At 39.8% G+C, this 21,188-nt stretch overlaps 1 protein-coding gene across 2 annotated transcripts in view; it reads right to left on the bottom strand.

Moving 5' to 3' along the window:
- Positions 1-21,188, bottom strand: part of NRP1 (neuropilin 1) — a gene marked incomplete at its 3' end in the record, with an annotated part of 109,116 nt that overhangs the window by 19,099 nt on the left and 68,829 nt on the right. For both annotated transcript variants that reach the window (XM_084279853.1, XM_084279854.1), the window contains exons 7-10: positions 11,350-11,505; positions 8,459-8,603; positions 6,675-7,006; positions 1,988-2,132 (exon numbers count right to left, since the gene is read on the bottom strand). In XM_084279853.1, coding sequence (XP_084135979.1) covers positions 1,988-2,132; positions 6,675-7,006; positions 8,459-8,603; positions 11,350-11,505 — 778 coding nt within the window. The remainder of the gene's footprint in view (positions 1-1,987; positions 2,133-6,674; positions 7,007-8,458; positions 8,604-11,349; positions 11,506-21,188) is intronic.

Below are 21,188 nucleotides of genomic sequence, written 5' to 3' on the forward strand. Positions count from 1 at the left end.
AATGCATCCTGTTCTTGGATCCTTCTTTGCTCTTCTGCCCCCAGAGCCTGCTGGCCACATAAGATCTTATGCACTGACATCTTGGCCTGAAAATGTCAAGAGGGGTGGTAGTTTCAGAAGTAGCTATATTCTGGGATGAAACATGGCTCTTTAGGACTCCAACCTATGCTTTACAGGTACAATCTAGGCCTAGTTAAAGAAACAGTTCTGTACCTATTATGAATTATGCAGACCCTCTGTTCCCCACATCTCTTTAAAAACCCCTCTGGGAGCTCCCTCTAGCTTTCTACATTGAGATAAGTTTTCTATCTTGATCTTCGTGCCCCTGTATAGCCTCAAGCTTGCCTACATCTCTGCCATCATTTCATATAAGTCCCCTGGGATGATTTGAGCACACAAAGCTTCTCCTTGCTCATTACTGCTGGAGACCTGATTTCTACTCCTGTCTCTGCCTATTTCCATGCTTTTTTTCCCATCTCAACTCCTTTCCAGCTCAGTAAATCTCAAGTGACTTCTCTTTATTCAACTCCCTCCTGATAGAGTTATACAACAAAGTTTTCTTATTATTCTTTCCCCACTGGTAAATGGGAATTGACCTCACTTTTTCATGAGTAACTTACAGTTGAGCACCCTTCAAAAATGCACCATAACTGGGGAGACAAAAGGAAGTGGATGTGTCCTACAGAAAACTTACTCTTGCTGATGCAGTTTGCCTAAGAGCTAAGGTGTTTTGCCTGGTCAGTCACCTTTTTTGGTACCTCCATCTCACTGAGCAATGTGGTCTTTCAAGGTGGTCCCCAAAGTCACTTCTTGATGCTGAGGTGGCTACAGGAACCCAGTGATTGAAGGACTTGGCCCACAGGTTGTGAGTTTACATAATGCAGGTGCTTGGTTTCCTTTTTTCTGAGCAAGTAGCACAATAGTCTGCAGGAACTAAGCATTCCCACAGGAAATGAAGACTTCCTGCAGGAACTAAGAAGTATTTCCAACCTCCCCACTTTCCGGGCCAAGTAAAAAGGACATTTATTCAATCTGGCCTTCACTAAAAACCAGCACAGAACTCATCAGTTCTCACAGCAAATGCCTCCCACTCTTCCGCCTTGGGGGAGAAATGATGAGAAAGAAATGGAGGCAGAGCAGTCGGCTCCATTCATCTTGGGAGCCTGTTCAGCTACTTCGATACAAGGTATCACATGAAACCCTGATTAACATGTTTTTTATTCTGTGTGGTGTTAATCTGTGGGGTTTATAAGCCATGCCACTGTACTATCATCCATCAGATAAAATAATGAAATTCACATGGTGTTATCTGTAGTTATCTATGATGTTAAATAATTATTGTTTATATAACAAGAATCAAAGCTTGACTTCATGTCACAGTCCAAGGATAAATGTCTAAACTTTGCTTTTCTTGGTCTTTTATCTCCTACATACACTCACAAAATTAAAGCTTGGTAAGGAACAAAGAGTCCCCCTTTGCTCCCCAACAAGGAACAGCACAGAGCCTTTCCAGCCGAGTAACCATTGCCCACCATAGTGTCTGGTGTGACTTTCACATCCTTTGAAGGAGCAAGGGATATAATTGCTATATTTGGTGCAAAGTTCCCTCTTCATTCTCAGAAAACCTCTATTCTCGGGTTGTATTATGGTAGCATAAAATGTAAGTTCCTGTCTTTATACTCTCCTAATATGTCTGTGCTTCTCAAAAATATAATCATAATGCTGCTTAAGGGAACAGAAAACCATGTGGAGAATATCGCTGTGATACAACAAAGGAATGGGAGAAAGAATAATATTTGTGCCTAGGGTGTATTCAAATGTCTACAGAGAAGGAACTGATTAGGCCAAGAATCAGCACTAATGGCAGTCATGGAAGCCAGAGTCCGATGTGCTGCCTGTACAGACACAGCAGTGTTCAGCAGAAGTCCAAGTGTAGGATGTATTTATGAAAATAATAAAGTGCATTCACCTCTAGCAGAGCAATTACCTTCGAGTTCACAGCCCAGCAGCTCCATTCGGAGCCCCAGTCCTCCATGTGTGGCTCGCTCAGGGTAGACGCGGATGAATCTCGTCAATACAGGTTCAAAAGTCCTCAGTTCAGGCGTATCGTAGTTGGTGTTGCCTTCAAAAGTCTGCAAAGCATGACAAATGCTACTTGTTAAAAAAAAAGAAAAAAAAAAAGAGGCTATTTTCAACACTCATCTTTTTCCCTTCATTCCCTAGACTTTGAATTCAGCAAGCAGTAGGCCGGATTCTAACCGCTTAATAAGTGTCAGGCATTCCTGTCCTAAATGAGAATGGAAAATACATAGTTAAAGCTTCTCAGAAAAGTAATGCATTTCATTTTTCATAAACTCAGTAGCAACCAATCCATCAGGGTCATAACAAGAGCTGAGTGTTTAATGAGACATGTTTTTAAATGACGCTCTGATCTGGGGTTTAACTGGGTGACATTTTCAACACTTCTCAGGGAAAAAAAAATGGCTGAGGTGAAGATCCTGTCACCTTTTAAGTGGTTACAATAATAATCCAACTATTCAAGAGAAAATTTCAATCTGATTTCCCCCAGTGACAGAGTTTCACAAGTTGTAGTTATTTCAAAAGGCATAAATTAAACTCCGGGAACAGTAGCTGCAAGAGTTCTTCCAGTGAGCCGCTATTGAATAAGAATAAAAAGAAAGAAAGAAAGAAGAAAGCTGCTTCCTGACAAAACTGCAATATAATCTAACGGGCAAGGCAGGTCAGCAAATGTACATTTCAGACAAAAATCTCTTCTCTGAGTTGCACTCTGGGTTCTTTAGCCATAATGCGGCTCTCAATGGCATTTGTTTGATGCCTTCAGCTTCTCTTGCCAGTGATCTTTTGCATACAGAGCAAGTTATAATTTGTTCTTATAACAACACCTCAGGTTCCTCCATGGCGATGATTGGTCCTTAGAATGAATTAACTGTACAAAGAAGCAGTCCTTGCCATAAAGAGTTTATAACCCAAGATAGACAAAAGGAGCTTTGTCACCATATTTTATGGTAAAAAATTAATTTGGAATATCAATTATTACATTTAGAGAATACTCAAGTACAAAATATGAAAAATGTGTGTAACAGTGAAGTAAATGTATTTTCAACTTTTCTATTAATTAGTTAAGTGGTAAATAATTAAAGACATCTTCTTTGAACTGGGGTTCAAATTTGGGATTAGAAGGGCTATTTATAAGATGCTTTTAATTCATGGCTGTGAAGCCTCAAAGCCTTCTTCAGGAAGGAATCACCAGCTGTCCTTCATTTTGGATGAGAACAAAACCCAACCTGCAACAAACTCTTATTGATCTGAGGGCATACGAAACAGAGGCCATGGGAGAAGGTGGCTGTATTCCCCAAGGCAGGAAGCCAGCATAGGTAAAACTAATGATTGCTTGTGTTTCCAGTGCAGTCCTACAAGCCTTGCTCGTTTTTACTGTACACCTCTATATTATTAACAGTGTTCCACAACCCCTTCCGGCCATGGGTTAGAGAACCAGTCACAAAAGCCACTAATGATGGGACACTATGACCAACCCCTTCAAAAAGAAAACGAATTTCAACATTAATGCTTCTGCTCCTGTTTCCTATGGGAGATAGCACCTCTAAGGTAGCTTCAAGGAACACTGATTGACCTGGTGTTCTGCCAGTCCTTGGAAGACAGTTGTCAAGAATTCACACGTAGATAGCCTGTCAGATCTAATTAACATGCAATTACATATTATTACATTTGAATAGCAATATAGTGCAAATGATCAGAAAAACTACCTACCATATAAGAAAATGAATGCCAGAAAGTAGACAGACACATGTATCTGCGGAATCCTTGCTTCCTTTTTAATAGTAGTCTTAATAGCAACATATAATAATGAAAACTGTTTTATAAAAGACATCAGTACTGTAGTACTGACACATAGACATTAGAATTCAATAGGCATCTAGAATTATATTGAATCATAATTATATTGAATCATTGTCCTTTGTAGTGCAGAGCTGCCTGTGATTCAATTTTGACTGTTCATTTAAAACACATACTGATATTCTTTGTGGGGGGAGGAGAGAGGAGTATACAGCAAAACTTCACTTTGTGAGTGCCTTTTATACAGGCTATGTCACACATTGCTTTACTTCATTGCAAAAATAAGATATTATAAATAATAGCTAAAAAAAGGAGAAACTAAACCGGTGAGAGAAAAAAACCTCTTCCCAATATCTTCTAAAATCAAAATAAACATGGCAGAAATTTTTTTAAAGTTTATTTCAAATGGCAGGACAATCAGAAGTTTCTTGTGCCAGAAATGATGGGAGGGGGTGTAAAAAAACCTTCAAAAAAGTCACCATTATGTAAGTGAAAGGAGGAACTAAGTATGAAAGAGAAAGATGACTTTACAGAATATGCTTCAGTAAGACTGTGGAAAAGAAATGCAAATTGTATCATGAAATGAAACGGGGTTCTGCATGGTTGTATGAGGATTTGAGTGATGTTCAGTCCTTTGAGTGCTTGAGTTAGGCTAAAGGTGGAAACTTTCTGTATGTTCAAAAATAGCAGAAATTGGGTCAGCCATGGAGGAAAGGGTTATGCTAGTCTTAGTGAAAGAAGCTGTAGGCATTGATGACAAGATCATGTTAAGAAACAAGGTGGTGTTTCATGTTTTGGACATATTCTGTTGTTATGTTTAGCTTGACATTGCTCTTTCTTTTCCTAAAATGCAGTTGTTTGTTTATTGAAAGTCAAGGCTTTAACCAAGTGAAATGATGTGTTTTGTTTCATGTAACAAGGCTGTTTCTAATCCACATTCCTGCTGTGACTCATTAGTACGCTGTCCTATTGAGCTCTGCTTACATTTAAAAATTCTGCATTCCAGTATTAACATTTTAAATCTCTCAGACTCCCAAATCATAGGATTTATCTGATTCTCTTTAAAGACAACTTGTGCTTTGGAAGAAAGTTTATTAAATGTCTTGAATTTTTTGGAAAGATTCTAATTATGCCACAAGAGATTCGAATTCCTGCCCTCTCCATTCCATTAAACTTGCAAGTTAATTTCTGGTAGTGATGAAAGCTGAGGAAGGGCTCAGTGCGTTAGTTAGCACACTAGTTTTCTTGTCAAACTGCTAACTTCTGACAATGATGGCAAGTGCTTGTATTAGAAAACAGAGAGCCATGCAGCAGACGGCGCACTGCTTTGAAAGCATATGGCATTATTTTTTTCCCTCGTTGAGCCACAGTGTAGAAGTACATGTCAAAACAACATCTATTTTAGAAAGAAAATGGTTAGATCCCATTGTTGATTTACACTCTCTTCACACTTTATGATGAAGTCAAAACTCATGGTAACAAGAGAAAGGCGCTGACTGCAAAGGCTGAATTCATTTAGTTTTAATCCCTAAAACAAATGATGAAAAGTGATGAGAAGTGAGAAAATGCAGACATATTCAGTGAGATTAAAACAGGAGAGAATGAAGTCCAATATTTACCAAATGTGCCTGGAAAAGCTACATCCATGGGCCCACTCAGCTCTTCCTTTAAGGAAACACAGGTTTGTCCAATGGATGAGTCTATGTAGCAAAACAGCTCTTACATCTAATTTTCAGACTAACGCAGCTGAAATACGGAGCAACTCTCAGGATTCCTGTCTGCTAAGCACCATGCCTATTTATTTTTTGAGGGCACATTTTTGGCAAACGATTCCCTGATAATCCCTGATGCAGCACCCAGCAGGACTGCACACTCACTGGTTTCATCAAGGAACAGGGTTGGAGGACTAAAAAAGGGCTATGCCTCTCAAAGGAAAAATGCACTTTGTAAGCAAAGATAACAAAAGAGGATAGAAGACCTAATTAATGGGATTTGGTGTAAATAAGTTAAACACCCATGTCCTGAAAAGCGTACTTTCAAAGACAAACCAAAATAGGTACATTCTCAGAAACCTTTTGGGACTACACTCGGTTCCTTGGCATCTAACCCAGCAATTCCTTTAGCCTTCCTGTGCAAAGGTCTTGTAGGTTCTTCTTGGATCTATGAACCATTTGGCCATTTTTCCCAAGCAACCACTAAGATGTGATAATACGATGGTGCTTTTCACTTAGGATGGGACAACATGGCAAGACCACCATGGCTTTGTTTCAATGGGACTTTGGTCAGACTACTACGGAGAATATGTGAAGCTCTCAGCATTCTACAGGCAGTTCAGAAATCCAGCAGGTACCCCACTGAGTTAAACAGCACTCATTCTACAGCTCAGACAAAAAAAGAAACAAAGGAAAAACATCTCAAATAAGTTAAGTGGATACACTGCAGAGGAAACACTAGTTTTTTTGGCAATGTTGAATATTGCCATTGTATGGGATTTTGCAGTAACCTAGGGGCTCCAGAGGCACACCACTCATGTCAGAAATCACGTATGAACTAGCTGGAGAATAAACAAAATGCCTTTGCCTCCAAGATGAATGTCCCAAGGCTGGCTCCTGCCCTCAGGCATAGGAAGGTTCCCACACCATCCCATCAGGGTTGCTGCCCTTGGAGTCCTCCTGTTTGGCTTCATTGTAGCTGTGTGCCTTTTCTAAGGTCAGAGATAGATTTGTAAAAATTTAATGCAAACCTATTTTTTTTTGTAATGCAACGTGTTTTTTTCAGTGCAGAGCTTTCTTCCTTACCTTTATCTTTTTCTTGCTGGAATCCATGATCATTTTCCAATCTGATCCATTGTTGCTGTAGCCAATTTTAAATTTTTTCATGAATACTTTGTTTTCTCGGTGTTTGCCTCCTTGGACAATTATGCCCCTCACTTTTTTTTCTTCACCAAGGTCTATTTGAAGCCATTCATTTGTATATGGATGAGTAGTTGGTGGGAGTGCCCAACCTGAACGGCTTGTTATTAGGCGAGCATTTTCTGGGATCCAATTTCGATCAACTTGAGTAGATGCTGTAATCTGAGAGTCAGGAATGAGCCCAGACACCATACCCAGCATCCCAGAGCACGGATAATCTACAGAGGGGCAAAAAAAAATCAATAAATTAAATAGTTAATCTGAACTAGGACCAAAATAGAAACAGAACACATCAGTCAATACAACTATCATAACCATTTTTTTTTCTTATATTCAAAATAATCTAAATGGATTTGTATATAATTTTCATTTGTTCAAACTTGCACATCCCAGTTTTGGCAGGAAGTACAAAAATACCACAAGTATTTCTGGCTTGATGAGAACCAAAAGCATCAGAAAATCCTATTCTATTCTTGTTTTCTATTCTTCTTGTTAAGGGTAAGAGTGCAGGGTCACATCTGAATTTGTGAATGTAACCCTAGAGAAAACTTCCAAAACCAGCCAAAACCTGATTGCAGATTCTGGTGACATTGGGAATGGAAATATTTTATACATTCTGTAAAATATAATTTATAGCTGTACGTGAGATTTTTCTATTGTATTTCTCTGGACTCTCAGTTTTTTTCAAATGACACAGAAGCTAAAGGATTGCTTTGTTTACCTTTACCTGAAAGGAGGTTGTAGTGTGGTGCGTGTCAGTTTCTTCCCCCAGGTAATGAGCAATAGGATGAGAGAAAAATGGCTTCAAGTTGTGCCAGGGGAGGTTTAGGTTGGATATTAGGAAAAAAAAAATTTCACTGAGGGTGTTGACAAGCACTGGAACAGGCTGCCCCGGGAAGTGGTTGAGTCACCACCCCTGGAGGTATTGAAAAGTCATGTAGATGTGATGCTGAGGTACATGGGTTAGTGGTGGGCTTGGGTGTGTTCGTTTAAGGCTTGGACTTTGTGATCCTAAAGGTCTTTTCCAACTAAAATGATTTGATGATTCTTTTATGGTCCCAGATAAATATAAATTAGAAATAGGAAAAGCTGCTAACAAATAATGAAGGTTTCCAATATGGAATGTAACAGCAGTTCTGCTGACATTAATTACCTTTATCTAATCTGAAAAGATTTCATAGAATTACCTGGAATTCTACAACACATAGAACAATCATCTTATTTTCCTGCTGTATGGAAACCCATCCTCAGAAAAATTTTCAAGACTGAAGGAACACTTTAACGGGAAAAAAATCCATAGAACTATTAAAAATTAGTGCAAATGAACTGTATTAAGTCTTATAAATCAGCACTAGATATTTTTTAGAAAAATCAGCTTTGTAAAAACATTAAATTATTATCACAATTGCACATAATTGCAAGAAACGTAAATAAACCTTGTTTGTATTTTACTTTTTTAAAGCTGAACATCTAAAAGATAATGGCAGAACAACATTCAGGTAACACTGGATGTTTGGGTTGTCAGATTTTATTTTCTTTACCTTTTTTAAAACATTTCTACATTCAGATCACAATGGAAATAGTGAAGATGCATTTCACTCAGAGAAATAAAACCCCACAGCATAGGCACAATAAATTCCCTTGGTTTTAAAATCCTTCCTGAGACCTACCTGTTATCTTGCAGCCATAAACTTCAAATCTCAGTGATACTCCGTTTTCCCAAGACATTGGTCTAATTCGCACAAACCGTGTTAAAACTGGTTTGGCAAAAGGTCTGTAAACAACGTCAGTGGGATTGCTATTCCCTTGAAACACCTTTGTGTGGAAAGAAAAAGTACATATTTGTTAGGCTTTCTCTTCAACGGTGCTGATAATTCTGTGCTTTACAGATAGGTACCATACAAGGTCTAACCAGGGTTATTTTGGGGGGAGATGAAACAAAAGACTTGCGTGGGGATCTCGCTCATTAAACTCCTAACACAATTTTTGCAGACAGATAAGCTTTCCATGGGGAGGAAAAAAGAAGATGCAAGGTAATGATACAAAAAACTAGTTGCCGCTGGCAGAGTTCCCTAACACACCATAGCGCTGCAGAGCAGAGCAGGGCCCTCCTGAGAGCAGGAGCTCACCTGAGCACAACAAAGGTCCTTCCAGTCCTCGCCTATTTTGAGGGGGTTCCTGATGCCCAGCTCTATATGCAGGAATGGCATACACTGGTCTCTGCCACCCAAGGACCTCCATGTCCAGGAAGAACCCCTAAATGCCCCATTAGGGCAGTTTTATTTCTCATACACTCTAGGATGATGCAAAAAGCTACAGAACATCAGGCCTGAATTAGAGGTTTGGAATTCAATTAGACCATGTAAAAATCCTGCATGGAGTTAGGATAAAACCATATATTATTTTGCTGCCCTTGGACTTAAGAGTTTTGTAGAGTGTATCGTGCAAACCTTGTTTTGTTAATCTTCCATTTTTAAATCCTTTTTAACAAGTACTCAGATGTTCTCTTTGCCTACTGAGGTGGAAGTCTATTTAAAATCTCTATAGCAGGCTCTAAGATTTTCTCTGCATCCCCTGAGGCTAACAGTCAAATTAGACGAACAATGAGACTTCCACAAGAAGGGACAGGATTGTGCTGTGCTTTCATGTTGAGGATCCCGCAGACACAATCCTTCCCAGTAGAGCCAAAACCTTGCAATGTTCTAGTCCAAAGAAGGTGATTCAGTTTCCTGCTTCTTCCTCACGTAGAGAGGACCAATTTCCTGTTGTTTTCTGTGGATACAAGCCCCTCTCCTTTTATGGGAGATTCTCCCATCTCCTACACACACTGTCTACTTTCCTGTTTGTTACTTGCAATAACTGCACTAATTTGGAGTGGAGGCCAGCAGCGCACAGCTGTCAACTCATCAGGCTCAGCTACATCTCAAGTAATTTAATACCAGAGTTTCATATCCAGCCAGAGATTTTCAATGGAGTTACATTTCTTTCAGCAACTTTGTTTTTTTTCTCTGGGAGGACCTGCTGTGGTTTTCTCAAGGTCTGCGTCTGGCAGAGGAAATGAGTCTTTGGTCAAAAGTACCCAACTCTTTATGTATAGTTAGTGCAACACTCTTGGGCTACGGTGAAGAGATCTGAGGCTACCTGCTTTTGCTGTTCCTTTAGTAGCCAGGTCTCCTTAACTTTTCATCTGAATAAAGATAGTGGTAGTTTTTTCTTGTCCTGATCAACGGCAAAATATTGCTGTTTTAGAAACCTGATTTTTTTCTAAACCCTTCAAACAAATAAGATAGGTTTAGGAACTGTTCTTAACAAGGACAGTGTGTACAATAGAAAAGTACTAGTAAAATACACTCTTGGAGAGTTTAAAAATTGAAGTCAATAATGAAAATCAGCCATGGTCTGATTTTGAAAGAGGCATTTGTTCAGATTACAGGAACCAGAGCCAGGAAACCCTGTGTCTCATACTAACAACCACATTGGTTCCTCTTGTGAATTTAGGCAAGTCAGTTACTGTATCCTTATACATCATTACACAGTGCCCACATTGTGGCATTTGACCTTCTAAAGTTCCTTCTCTGTAAAACCAGGACAATACCTGTCAAAGGGAAGCTTTCAGGGTTCATTTTTTATTGTTTTCCAAAGTGGTTCAAAGAAGAAAGATGTGTGTGTTAAACACTGCTACCACTTTGATTAGGTAAATGTAGTGGAGTTGGCATAGCAATTACAGAGGACTCAGAGAGCAACCAGTAACCAAATATTTAGACCTAGATATAGTTACACTGATAGAGTTTAATATTACATAACTCTTCTGGATCCTCACAGAAAGGTAACAAAAAAACTATTTTGAAGGGAGGCTCCCATTGCATCATCCCCTGGTAGCCTCTGGGGATGCTGCTCCTGGACACATCCTGAATGAGGTGAGAAGGGAGGCACAGCCTCCCTGGGACTATTCATGTGAGAGTTGGAGCAGAACTGACTTCTCAGTAACGAGCTTTATGCTCATAGTAGCAGATAATGAAGATTTTTCCTGTAAGTGTCTAAAGCTGTTTCATTGGGAGGTCACAAAGAGCAAACCCGTTGATAAAATGGGAAGGTGATAAAAATCTATAAGGATGGTAAGATGTGCCTAATTATCTGTCTGCATGACCCCCATCACTGAGATGCTTGGAGGCCTAACAAACTACTAATGACTTGCTAGCACTTCTGCAAGAAAGCATGGCTACGGACAGGGAGCTGAGGCACTGACACATTGTATGTCCTGAGCTTTGCTGCAGATAAGGGAACTACATCTTTTTTAAAAGGTTCCCCATAATGTTTTTCTCAAGGTCACATAGAAAATCTCTAGCAAACTGGGAAACAGCAGAACACTCCAGGGAAAAGACCTGAACTATTCAAATTATGATGGGTACAACAGATGGAGCAGCACCTTGCACACATTTCAGCTGCTCTAGACTTTGGATAAACAGCTTCTGTGACCCTTTAGTACTGAGACAATAGCTATCCTTTGGATGTGGGATATTGTTAACCCTGAGCATGCTGATTAAACCTGTGATAGACTTACAATAGGCTTGTTTCCCTCCTTCAGTATAATCCAGTCCTCCCCGTTGGAGCTGATGTCTACGCGGTATGTTTTCAGGTAATATTCTTTCTTTGTTTCCTTTGAGATGGCTCCTTGGGTCCCAATTCCGGAAACCAAGCGGAGAAGGCCTAGATCCACCTGTGGTAAGGAATGAATTGGGGTGTGAGGTCAATAAATTCAGAGCATAATAGAAACTCAGAAGTATACTCTGAGTATACTCAGACTTTATATTCCCTCTGCCCCCCATGCTTTACAGAGGTAATAAGGATTTTATATAAAGGAAATTGCAGTATACTGCTGATAATAACGTAGCCATAATCTCCCCTTTTATAAACAGTGTCAGCACAGGATACAGGAACAGTTGCCTAATTAGCCAGGAGGGCCATTTATGTGCCAGAGAATTATCTTTCCTTGTGGGGGAGGAGCCAGAAACACCATCAGTGCGAGTGGGAACCACCAGACTGCAGTGAAGTTACTAAAGAAATTCCTCAAGGACCGTTATGGTGAACAATCTTACTTAATACTTTCATTAACTACTTGCATAGATGCTAATGAAATTGGCTGAGGACACAAAGCTGCAAGGCATAGTCAATACAGAGGAGAGTCATGCAGCAAGAAGTGAATGACCCTGAGGACTGGAGTATTAGAAATGGGATGAAATTTAATAGTACAATGTCGAAGTCATGGACCTAAGGAATGATAACAAGAATTTTGCTAAAACCCGGGAGCTCATCACTTGCAAACAGAAGAGGAAAAAGGAATCCCATGGTGTATCAGTTAGTCACAAGGTAATTAAGAGTCACTGTGTGATTTTGATGGGAAAAAGGTGAATCAGTTGCTTGTACCATATGATGTATTTGAAGAAAACAGAAAGAAGCATTAAGACAAGTGCAGTAATTCTGTTCCAACTGTCAAATGTAATGAACTTAACTCATTAGAAAATAATGTTATTTTGAACTTGCTGGAGAAATGAGTGCTATGGTGGGCACATGAATGTGTCTTAGAGGCCTTCTTTCTTCTTCACTCACTCTATTTTCTCCTTCTCTCATGAAGTTGCAACCGAAAGAACAAATGATTTAGGTTAACCTTCCCCTTCCCCAGCTATTTATTTGTCACCCTGATCTGGTTCTTCATGTAGTTCGTCATGTGGCATCACAGAAGATGTATAGGTTAGTCAAGTCAGATTCATTCACCAAAGAAACCTATGTCCTGATGTACACGTCCAGGTGCCAAATGGCTGAAACAGGGCACAAAACCTTCTCGCAGCCAGGTTGGTGACCACAAGTTTGAAAAACCTGCTGTTTCCTTACAGCTTTTCTTTAGCCAAAAGAACACACCAACTAAAATCAAATGCATCACCCTTCTCTGCAGCTAACATTTTCTCTCTGTTACCTAAAGCAAACTATTTCATTTCAGTATAAAATGGCAGTATTGGCGAAGTATTAATCAGAGTAATTTATTTCTCTAAACCTCAGTTGTCCAGACTCCAGTAGGATAATAAAAGGGTGAATTAACCCTTCTCAAGTGAATGTTCCATGAATGTGTCAGGCTTTTTCATTATTTCCAAAGTATGCAGGATGCAGAATATATGTCCCCTGTGTCCCACAGGCATCCTTTTTCCTGGATGTATGTCATATATCCAAAGGCGCTGGAGCAGTTAAATCAACATGCTCCGCATTCTCTCTCAAAAGGCTGAAGGAAGTGCTATTGAGGACAGGCTGGCTGCTCTCTCAATGCCCATGTCATATGCAAGGCATTCTGAAGTCTTCCAACACAAGAATAGCAGCCTTGTGTGTAACAGATAGAACTAGCTTTCAGGGCAGAGCCCCTGCCCCAGTTTTTAAGGCTGGTAAAGTCTGTATGTAACATTTTAGCCCTTGTCTTTTGGGGTGAAATAGTGCAACACTTTGTTTTGTCGTGATAAAAAAATTCAGTCTTAAAAAAAAAAGTAAAAAAAAAAATCTCCCAGCACCGCCTTACAAAAACAATCAAGTGATTTAAAGTAACTAGAGAGTCTCAGATGTTAGATTGTTGCAATCTGAAAGTTAATGGGGGAATCTGGGCATCATTGCACTGAGCAATCTCAGCTTAACTTCAAATGCTCTCCAAACTGTACTCTGCTGATTGTAAAGTGTGCTGCACTGAGTTATGTCCAATACCACATTCACTTCCAGGCTGAAGTGCACTTGAAAATCTGGAAGTCTGAGGGAGTGCAGAGCTAAGTTATTTAAATGATCTGCTTCTCTTACAATTTGAAACAGCTCTTCAGTTTTGAAATGATTAGGGTCCCAAGCCTGTACCGTTCCAACTGATTTGAAATGATTCTAGTAGGGGCTTTTTAATATACAGTAAGTACTTCATTGTGAATAAAGTCAAGCAATAGCCTATTGCAAGAGTTCTAGGTGTTTGAAGCCAAGTTAAGGTTTAACATTGGGGGTTTAGAGGAAGGATTGATTAATTGATGCCTGAGCTAACAATTACAGCCAGCAGTCACTGACCATTCCAATTACTTAGGCTTGTCCCCTCAAAGAACTTCGGAGGCCCAAATTTTTGCTTGGTCACAAGTGCTGGTATTCAATATACCCCCTTAACTCTTGGAGCACTGAATATCCTGCAGTGTCTATCACACTGCCCAGAAGCAAGTCCTAAACATGCAAAGGATTTAGACATCACCTTCATGCTTACAACCTGACAGAATTCAAAAGGTAGGCAGAAATTCTCCTGCCAGAAGTTACCAGCTCACTGGGAGATAGAGAGACTCTGAGAGGACCTCTAATTTATTGCCTATAATTAGGGAAGAAGCAACTTTATTAGCACTCCTGGCTCCAGTAATGGTAATGCAGTACAGGAAGGGGCGGGGTGGGGGCGTGCACTTCTCTTGTTGTTAGGGAGAACATCTTCATGTAGACGTGCTCTCTCCAGATCAGCAAATCTTTACATGCTTCTTGAAAACTGGAACTATGTCAACAGCAGTCCTCTCCTGGAGCGCCTGGAGGCTGATGGCTCAAGTGTTCAGCTGTGTGCCACAGCTTTAAGCCCCTGAAAAGTGGGCTGTAACCCCCCAACCAGCGGTGTGCCAGGGGGTGTTTGCTCACAAGCTGATAGAGGAAAAAAGACTAAACTTTCTCCATCCGTGTTTTGTGAGAAAGGAGAAGCGGAACTAAGAAAGGTGGGGTTAAGCAGCAGAGAAGCAGAAGGGTTGAAGGTTCAAAGTACTACCTCAGTGCAGAGGTCTGGGAGAGAGGTAGAGCTTAAGCCTCTACCTCCCTTTGATGCTACTCTGCAGTGGCCTCCGGAAGACCTGCTCCTCTCCAGGTGCATGCAAGCAGAATTGCAACACTGAGCACCCCTCTGTGGTGCCTAAGTATGTTTGTAAATCAAGCTCTAAATTTACCAATCTTCTTCTCTAAGTGAGGTGGTAGAAATAAATTATGTAGAAGACTACCTTGGAAACTGCATGACACATCTTAAGGGGCTGTTAAGCTCACATTCATTAATCACTTTGTGTTGTATTTTGTTTTCTTTCAAATGTCTTTTGAAAGTTTACCTTCTGTAAAATGTAAAATTGTGCATAAAATACACATTCTAAATATCACAGGTCCTGCTCAGAGCTGATGTTCAACCATATCAACTGCTATTAACAACTGAAACCTGAAGATACCAAAATGCAGCTGTGGTAAGACAGCTTTTCCTTCATATGCTATCCAGAGAAATCGTAGCAACAGACAGCAACTTTAGGACAGCTGTGTCACCAGATAGGATGTTCTTATGCTTTTTGGAGGCTTATAGAGGCCAACTAGCTGTGTAATTTCCAGTCAGTTTAGTAAGTCATCTCCACAGAGGTCTCCAAGTGTTAACATGACCAGTGGTAACCCTTTTTTCTCAGATCTAGTCTCCTCCAGCTGAGATAGTAATACAAATCTTTAACAACTAGCTTTTTGCTTTGTGCTTCTTGTCCTTTTTTTTTGTTTCAAGAACTTGTGTTTCATGTTAAAATGAACTGTGGAGAGAGGCGGTGATGAAATGCAGTACTTTTGAAGATGAACATCAAATGCATTTCCCTGCAATTATTTGACATTTGACTTTCTGCACATATGATAAACAAACATCTGGTATTTATTTTAGAGGATGCAAACAATTTTCTGAGTTATTGCATGCTGCATGGCTGTGAGCCGAGATAGGCAGCTGTCTTCAAGCCTGAAATCATGACATTTCACTTCCATGACCGGAGTTTTGAGTAACTGCAGTATGTTACTAGCCCTTTTTTCAAATTTTGTTCACTTTCATTCAGAATAAAAAGCTTATCTCTTCTGGAAAATGATGCCTTAGGGCCTTATCCAAAAACACAGCCTTTGATGATTGCCTGTGTTGCAATGTGACCGCCTTTATTGGTTACGTACTAGACTGAGAGCAGATTGCCTATAGGAATTAGCCCCTAACTTACAAGAAGTGAGGAACATCTCAGGTGTGTATTTTTTTTTCCAGGAGAGCAATGTTCATGTAAAAAAAGCCCCAGTTGCTTCTACTCCTACAATCAATTTCTTTCACATGAAAGCATATTGCAGGAAAATAGCTGTTTCTACACATGAATTCTACACATCTCTATTTATTCTGCAAGATCTTTTAGCATCCAGGAAAAATACTTTTATTGCTGTCTTACTGACTGAAAAATGTGGGAGGGTGACACATTTTTAAGACACAGATATGCAAGGGATGGCATACACATTTAATTCGAGACCAGTTAAGGGAAGGAAAAAGAAAAACATTTAGTTCTGCACAAATGTATCATGTAGCAAGTCTTAGCAAACTGCTGGATAAGCAACAGCATGCAACAGGCACGGCTTGAAATGAATATTGCTGCTTTCTGTCGTCATACATAACCATGTCATAGCATGGAAGACCTAATTTTCAGAATGAAAATCTGCCTTGCTAAATAAAATACAGTCATTGAGGGAGCTGTAGCAAGGGAGCAGTTTTACCAGCTTTTAACACTCCTACTGTAGGTCTGTTCAACAGCTTGAGAAAATAAAGGACAAAGTGCTGGAGTTTGATTAACAACAGGAAGCTTTTTGTTGTGGGCATCTCTTGTGGCTTGAAAAGCTGTATAATCCATCACTTGACACAACATAGCAAAGTAAATATTTTTAGAGAACTGTGCCATTTCCCTAGATAGCATACAGTGCTCTGGGTCAGATTAACTGTTGTGACGCTTCACTGTTCTCCTGTCAAATATTTAATTAAGCAAGAGTTGATCTTTTTTATTAGGTGTTGCTGTTTGATTTGACCAATGATGCTCTCCTGTGATGTATATACAACTGTCGCTTAATTCCTTCACTTACCGAGCCTCAAGTAAAGAAGAATATAATGCTAAGTAAAAATGACACAGGCTCTAGTGGAAATTATGAAAATAGTTTCATTAATTTGGTTGGAAAATTACTTCCAAAAGTCTTCGTCCTTGAAATAAGTAGTCATTACAAGAGCACAACTCCTTGATTAATGACAGGGTGTAAATATTCATCCTGGGTTTAAGTGAAAATAGTTAAGGCTATAAACCATCTCAAACCTTTGTGCAAAATTCTCAGTGATATTTGTGGCAGCTCCATAAAGACAGGAGAAAATATTGCCGTTAGTAATATCTCTCCTGAGTCACTGAAGCCTTTCTCATTGACCTTGACAGCAACATCCTGAGAGCCCCAGAAGAGAAAGCAGCTAATCGCATGCTCAACTTCTAGTCTGTGCCTAACAACTGTCCTCAGTCAGAATGCTTTACTGAACTGATGCTTATGTGACTTGGCAAAAATGGGGAAGCACGGAAGAGAAGATGAGCAAACATTCATGCCAAAGAAATCGGATTGCTTGGCAGCAAAAAAGGAGATGAACTTTCTTTAGCAGTTGAAATATTTCTTACAGTCTTCACCTTCTGCCCAGATCCTTTTCTGCAACAGAAAAAATCTAAGTGTAAAGATTCCCCCAACTGAAAACAAAGATTAGACTCAAAGCATGCTATCGCATTGAGATACTGGTGCTGGGGTTGCAATATTGAGTACCACATTTTTTTTTAGAGGTGGAATAGCCAGTTTCTACAAGAGAAAATTCAAGCTAATGATTAAAAAGTATGAATGTAAAAGAACTTCAGCCATCATTATGGGGCCGGTTTGAGAAGGAAAAGATGCAGGAAGTTTAAGAAAAATGAAATCCAGAAACAAAAGGGAAAAAAGAAAAGGCAAGAAGAAATGAAAGAAAAGGCCTCTGTGTCTCTGACAGAGAAAAGATAATGCTTGTGTGGGCTGTGTTGCATCTGGATTCATGGCACATTCTCCCACTCTTATGTTAATTTTTTTTTGCATAAATCAGAAGCAACTAATTAAAAAAGAAATATTTAATTCTGACATGTTCTTTGAACTGGTGTTCCATCTGGTTCTGTTTGAATAGTAAAATCTGCTGTAGTTGTAAAAATTGGCAAGCGGCACTCTGGTAAAGAGAAACAAAAGAGACTCAGTACAGCAGGTTAATACACTAGCATTTCAACTTGAGACATTTCCAGAATTCAACAAACCAAATCGCTCCAGTATGGAAACCATAAAGATCAAATGTGCAAGAGAAATGCTGCAAGTGGGCCAGGAGAAGCACCGCCACTGGTACACATTAGCTCGGTGAGGTATTTTTAGTGTGAGGCTTTGAAAGAGTTTGTGTCAAAAGCACGGGCAGTGCAATGCTCCCCTGAAATGGGCACACTGTGTTGTGTGAATTGCACCCAGTGCACACGCAGTGATAGGGAACAATCCTTCCGCTATTCATCTGCAGGCTCCACCTTACGCATTCATGCGGCGCTCTGATGTAACACGATCGTTATTCAGAAGACTCAGAAAATACCACCTTCTCAATTTATTTTTTTTTTAACTTGAAAACTACTTAAGACCTGAACACCAAGATACAATAAACTCTGATAACAAAGGGAGAAAAAAGTAATCGTATTGGGATTTCTATAGACGCTGGGCTCTAAGTAATCAGCATCTTATGCCATTCGAACCCTCTCTGTAGCAATGAAGAGAAAGGCTGATTAACTCCCCGTGCTTTAGAAAAAGATTGTTTTACATCTTGCAGGAGCATATCTTGCTGTGAAATATTACTTCTTTAAAATGAAAACCTTCGCTTTGGCACTACATTAACTTGCAAATGGATAACCTAAGACATGTACAATGACTTGGTCAAAAAAGGAGGAATGTGAATGGCCCCTTTCTCCAGCTAAGATACTTAGGAACCCTTGCTGAGCAATAAATGAGTCAGGAACGTAATACTTTTAATTAACGTTTTCTGAATACTTATTTGTAATTTACATTTAATTTTAAACCTGAGCTTAATCCTCTGATCTGGAATGAAGACAACTATTTAGTGCAGTCTGAATGTAACTTTCCCCAGTTTGTGTTAGAAACTATAGAAAAGGGAAACTCTATAGCAATACTTGCAGAACCACTCTTTTCTGAGGGAAGGACATAATTGTAGGACTTTTTTTTTCTTTCCTCCAAGTGTACTGAGCAAATAACGTACAAATGGGAAACAAGTAATCCAAAGCTTCTCTATCAGCCTCCTTCACATGTGAACAACTGGGCTTTCGGTGGAAAACACAGAATTTTGCCTAAGAAATTATTCTGTAGGATTTGAGGGGGGGTTTTTTTGTTGTTTTTGTTTTTGTTTTTGTTTTTTTTTTTTCCAGCTGCTGCCCTGTTGGAATCAGAGGGTACAGGCAGCAGGGCTTGATTTATAATATGTTTTGGTATTTTGCATGTAAGTATGATATCACACATGCATAAACACAAATAACCTCTGCTTCTCCCTGTTTTGCAGCATACCTATGCTAATAGGGTAGGAAGACAGTACAAGAGGAGGGGGTGATATCCTGTGCAGGATTAAACCTCTCCTGCCTCACACAGCACACCTTGATGGTGTAGATAGATCTCACTGTGCAATGACTGTGCTCAGAGAGAGTTCCACTGAAATCACTGGAATTTGCCACACTTAGATATTTTTGCAAGATCAGGCTTTGGGTTTTCTATAAAAAATAGCAACACAATGGGGAAGAAGTGCCAGTGTCTAAGATTTAACACTTTTAAAAGCCTAATTTCACTGGCAATTGGAATAGGTGTATAACCTGTGTCACATAGAAATATATGTATTTTCTTGTGATCAGCTTTCTCATCTTGGAAAATCGTCACAGTCTCTTTAAATCAGTCAGTCATCCACGGGAGTCTGCATTCATTTATTCTCTGTTAAATGGAACTGTCAGTTCTGTTGCACCAAAATTCGATTTTCTATTTCATACACATTGTGTATGATGATTTTAATTTACTACCGGGTCACCAAGCAAGTCACTGCTTTTTTAAAATATGAGTTTCTGCTACCTTCTAGAAAAATGTCAGGTAGCTGCAGTTCGACAGCGTGGTGAGGATTCTGTGGGTGTACAGGGCACTATGGGAGACAAAGACTACACGTGCAAAGATCATTTTGAGTTTTCCTTGGTATGTGTGTGTCCCTCACAGCTCTGAGGAAATGCTCACACGTGCATTGAAATGAAATGAAATACTTCTGAGGCTGCAACTCAGAAGAAGTGCTGCTGGGAGCGGTGCTCTGGTCCTGTGCCGGAGGAGGAGGGACAGCAGAAGGGCTGGTGCAGGTCAGTGACTACCAAGGCGACTTCCCTCCTGGTGCTAGAGCAAACCGTGGGGACTGGCGGCTCCTCAGCTCCGCCCTTCTTTCGACAGAGGCTGCTCAAACTCCGACCACAGGAATTTCATTGCCAGGTTTTCTTTGAACAAAGAAGGGTGTCTGGTTTGTGTACCCCCACCTGGCCTCTCTAAAAGTTGCTCTACCTCCAGTTACGTAAAGAGCTATGGGTTTTTAAGTACTGTGGCTTTTTAAAATAAACACAGGATTTATTTTCTTAGTTAAGCATATCATGAAATGCTATGGACAGTTAATTTTTATAGCCTGATAAGAGCATTTAAAAATTACTCTGTGCTATGTCAGCCCATAGCTTGGATTTCGTAAGTTTTGCAATCGAAGAGCCTGCTTCTTTCTCTGTTAAGGCTGAAAGCCATCTTAGTCTATAGAACAAGAATCTATAACCTAAAGATGGCCAGTTAAAATACTCCCTAGTTCTATAAGTGATAGGCCAAATTGATCTTTTCAGCAGCTTTGGAGGATCACCACCAGAAATGAGTTTGGCCTGAAGTGTTCAACACAGGAGGCTGCAACCAAGAGAAAGACCGGACTACGTCGGTACAGCTGGCTGGTGGAAGTTTTGTGTAAACAGCGCTTCTCTGATGAGAAGCCAGTTGCTCCTGAAAACAGAGGAACTGAACCTCAGCCTCATGTTTGGTCAACTGTATTTTCTCTGCTAATAGACTTTGTTTAGCAGAAAGCAATGAAGTTTATTCTGATGCCTTTTTAAAGAGATTTTAAAAGCTTCAATGAAAAAATTAGATGTAAAGCAAAAATGGAACTATTTCCCTGTTGCAATATGCTGCTTTTTTTTCTTTTTTTCCTTTTTTCCTTCTTTCTTTTTCTTTTATCATGGGAAGAAGACAATTTGCTTTCTGAAAGGCAGGTATTTACCACTTGGAAGAAATCTCATTTATCCTTCCACTTTACCTATCTTGCTACTACTGTGAAAATGTCACCTAATGGGCAGAACAGATTTAAACTGGGACAGAAAAGCAGGATGACACAAGGACAGGGGAGGCAAATAATAGTTCAGCAACACAAAATCTGGAGCATGGATGCTGGGATGGGGAAGGACCCACAGGACTCATGAACTCTTCAGC

This window comes from Gallinula chloropus (genome assembly GCF_964237585.1).
Source record: "Gallinula chloropus genome assembly, chromosome: 2".
NCBI lineage: Eukaryota > Metazoa > Chordata > Aves > Gruiformes > Rallidae > Gallinula > Gallinula chloropus.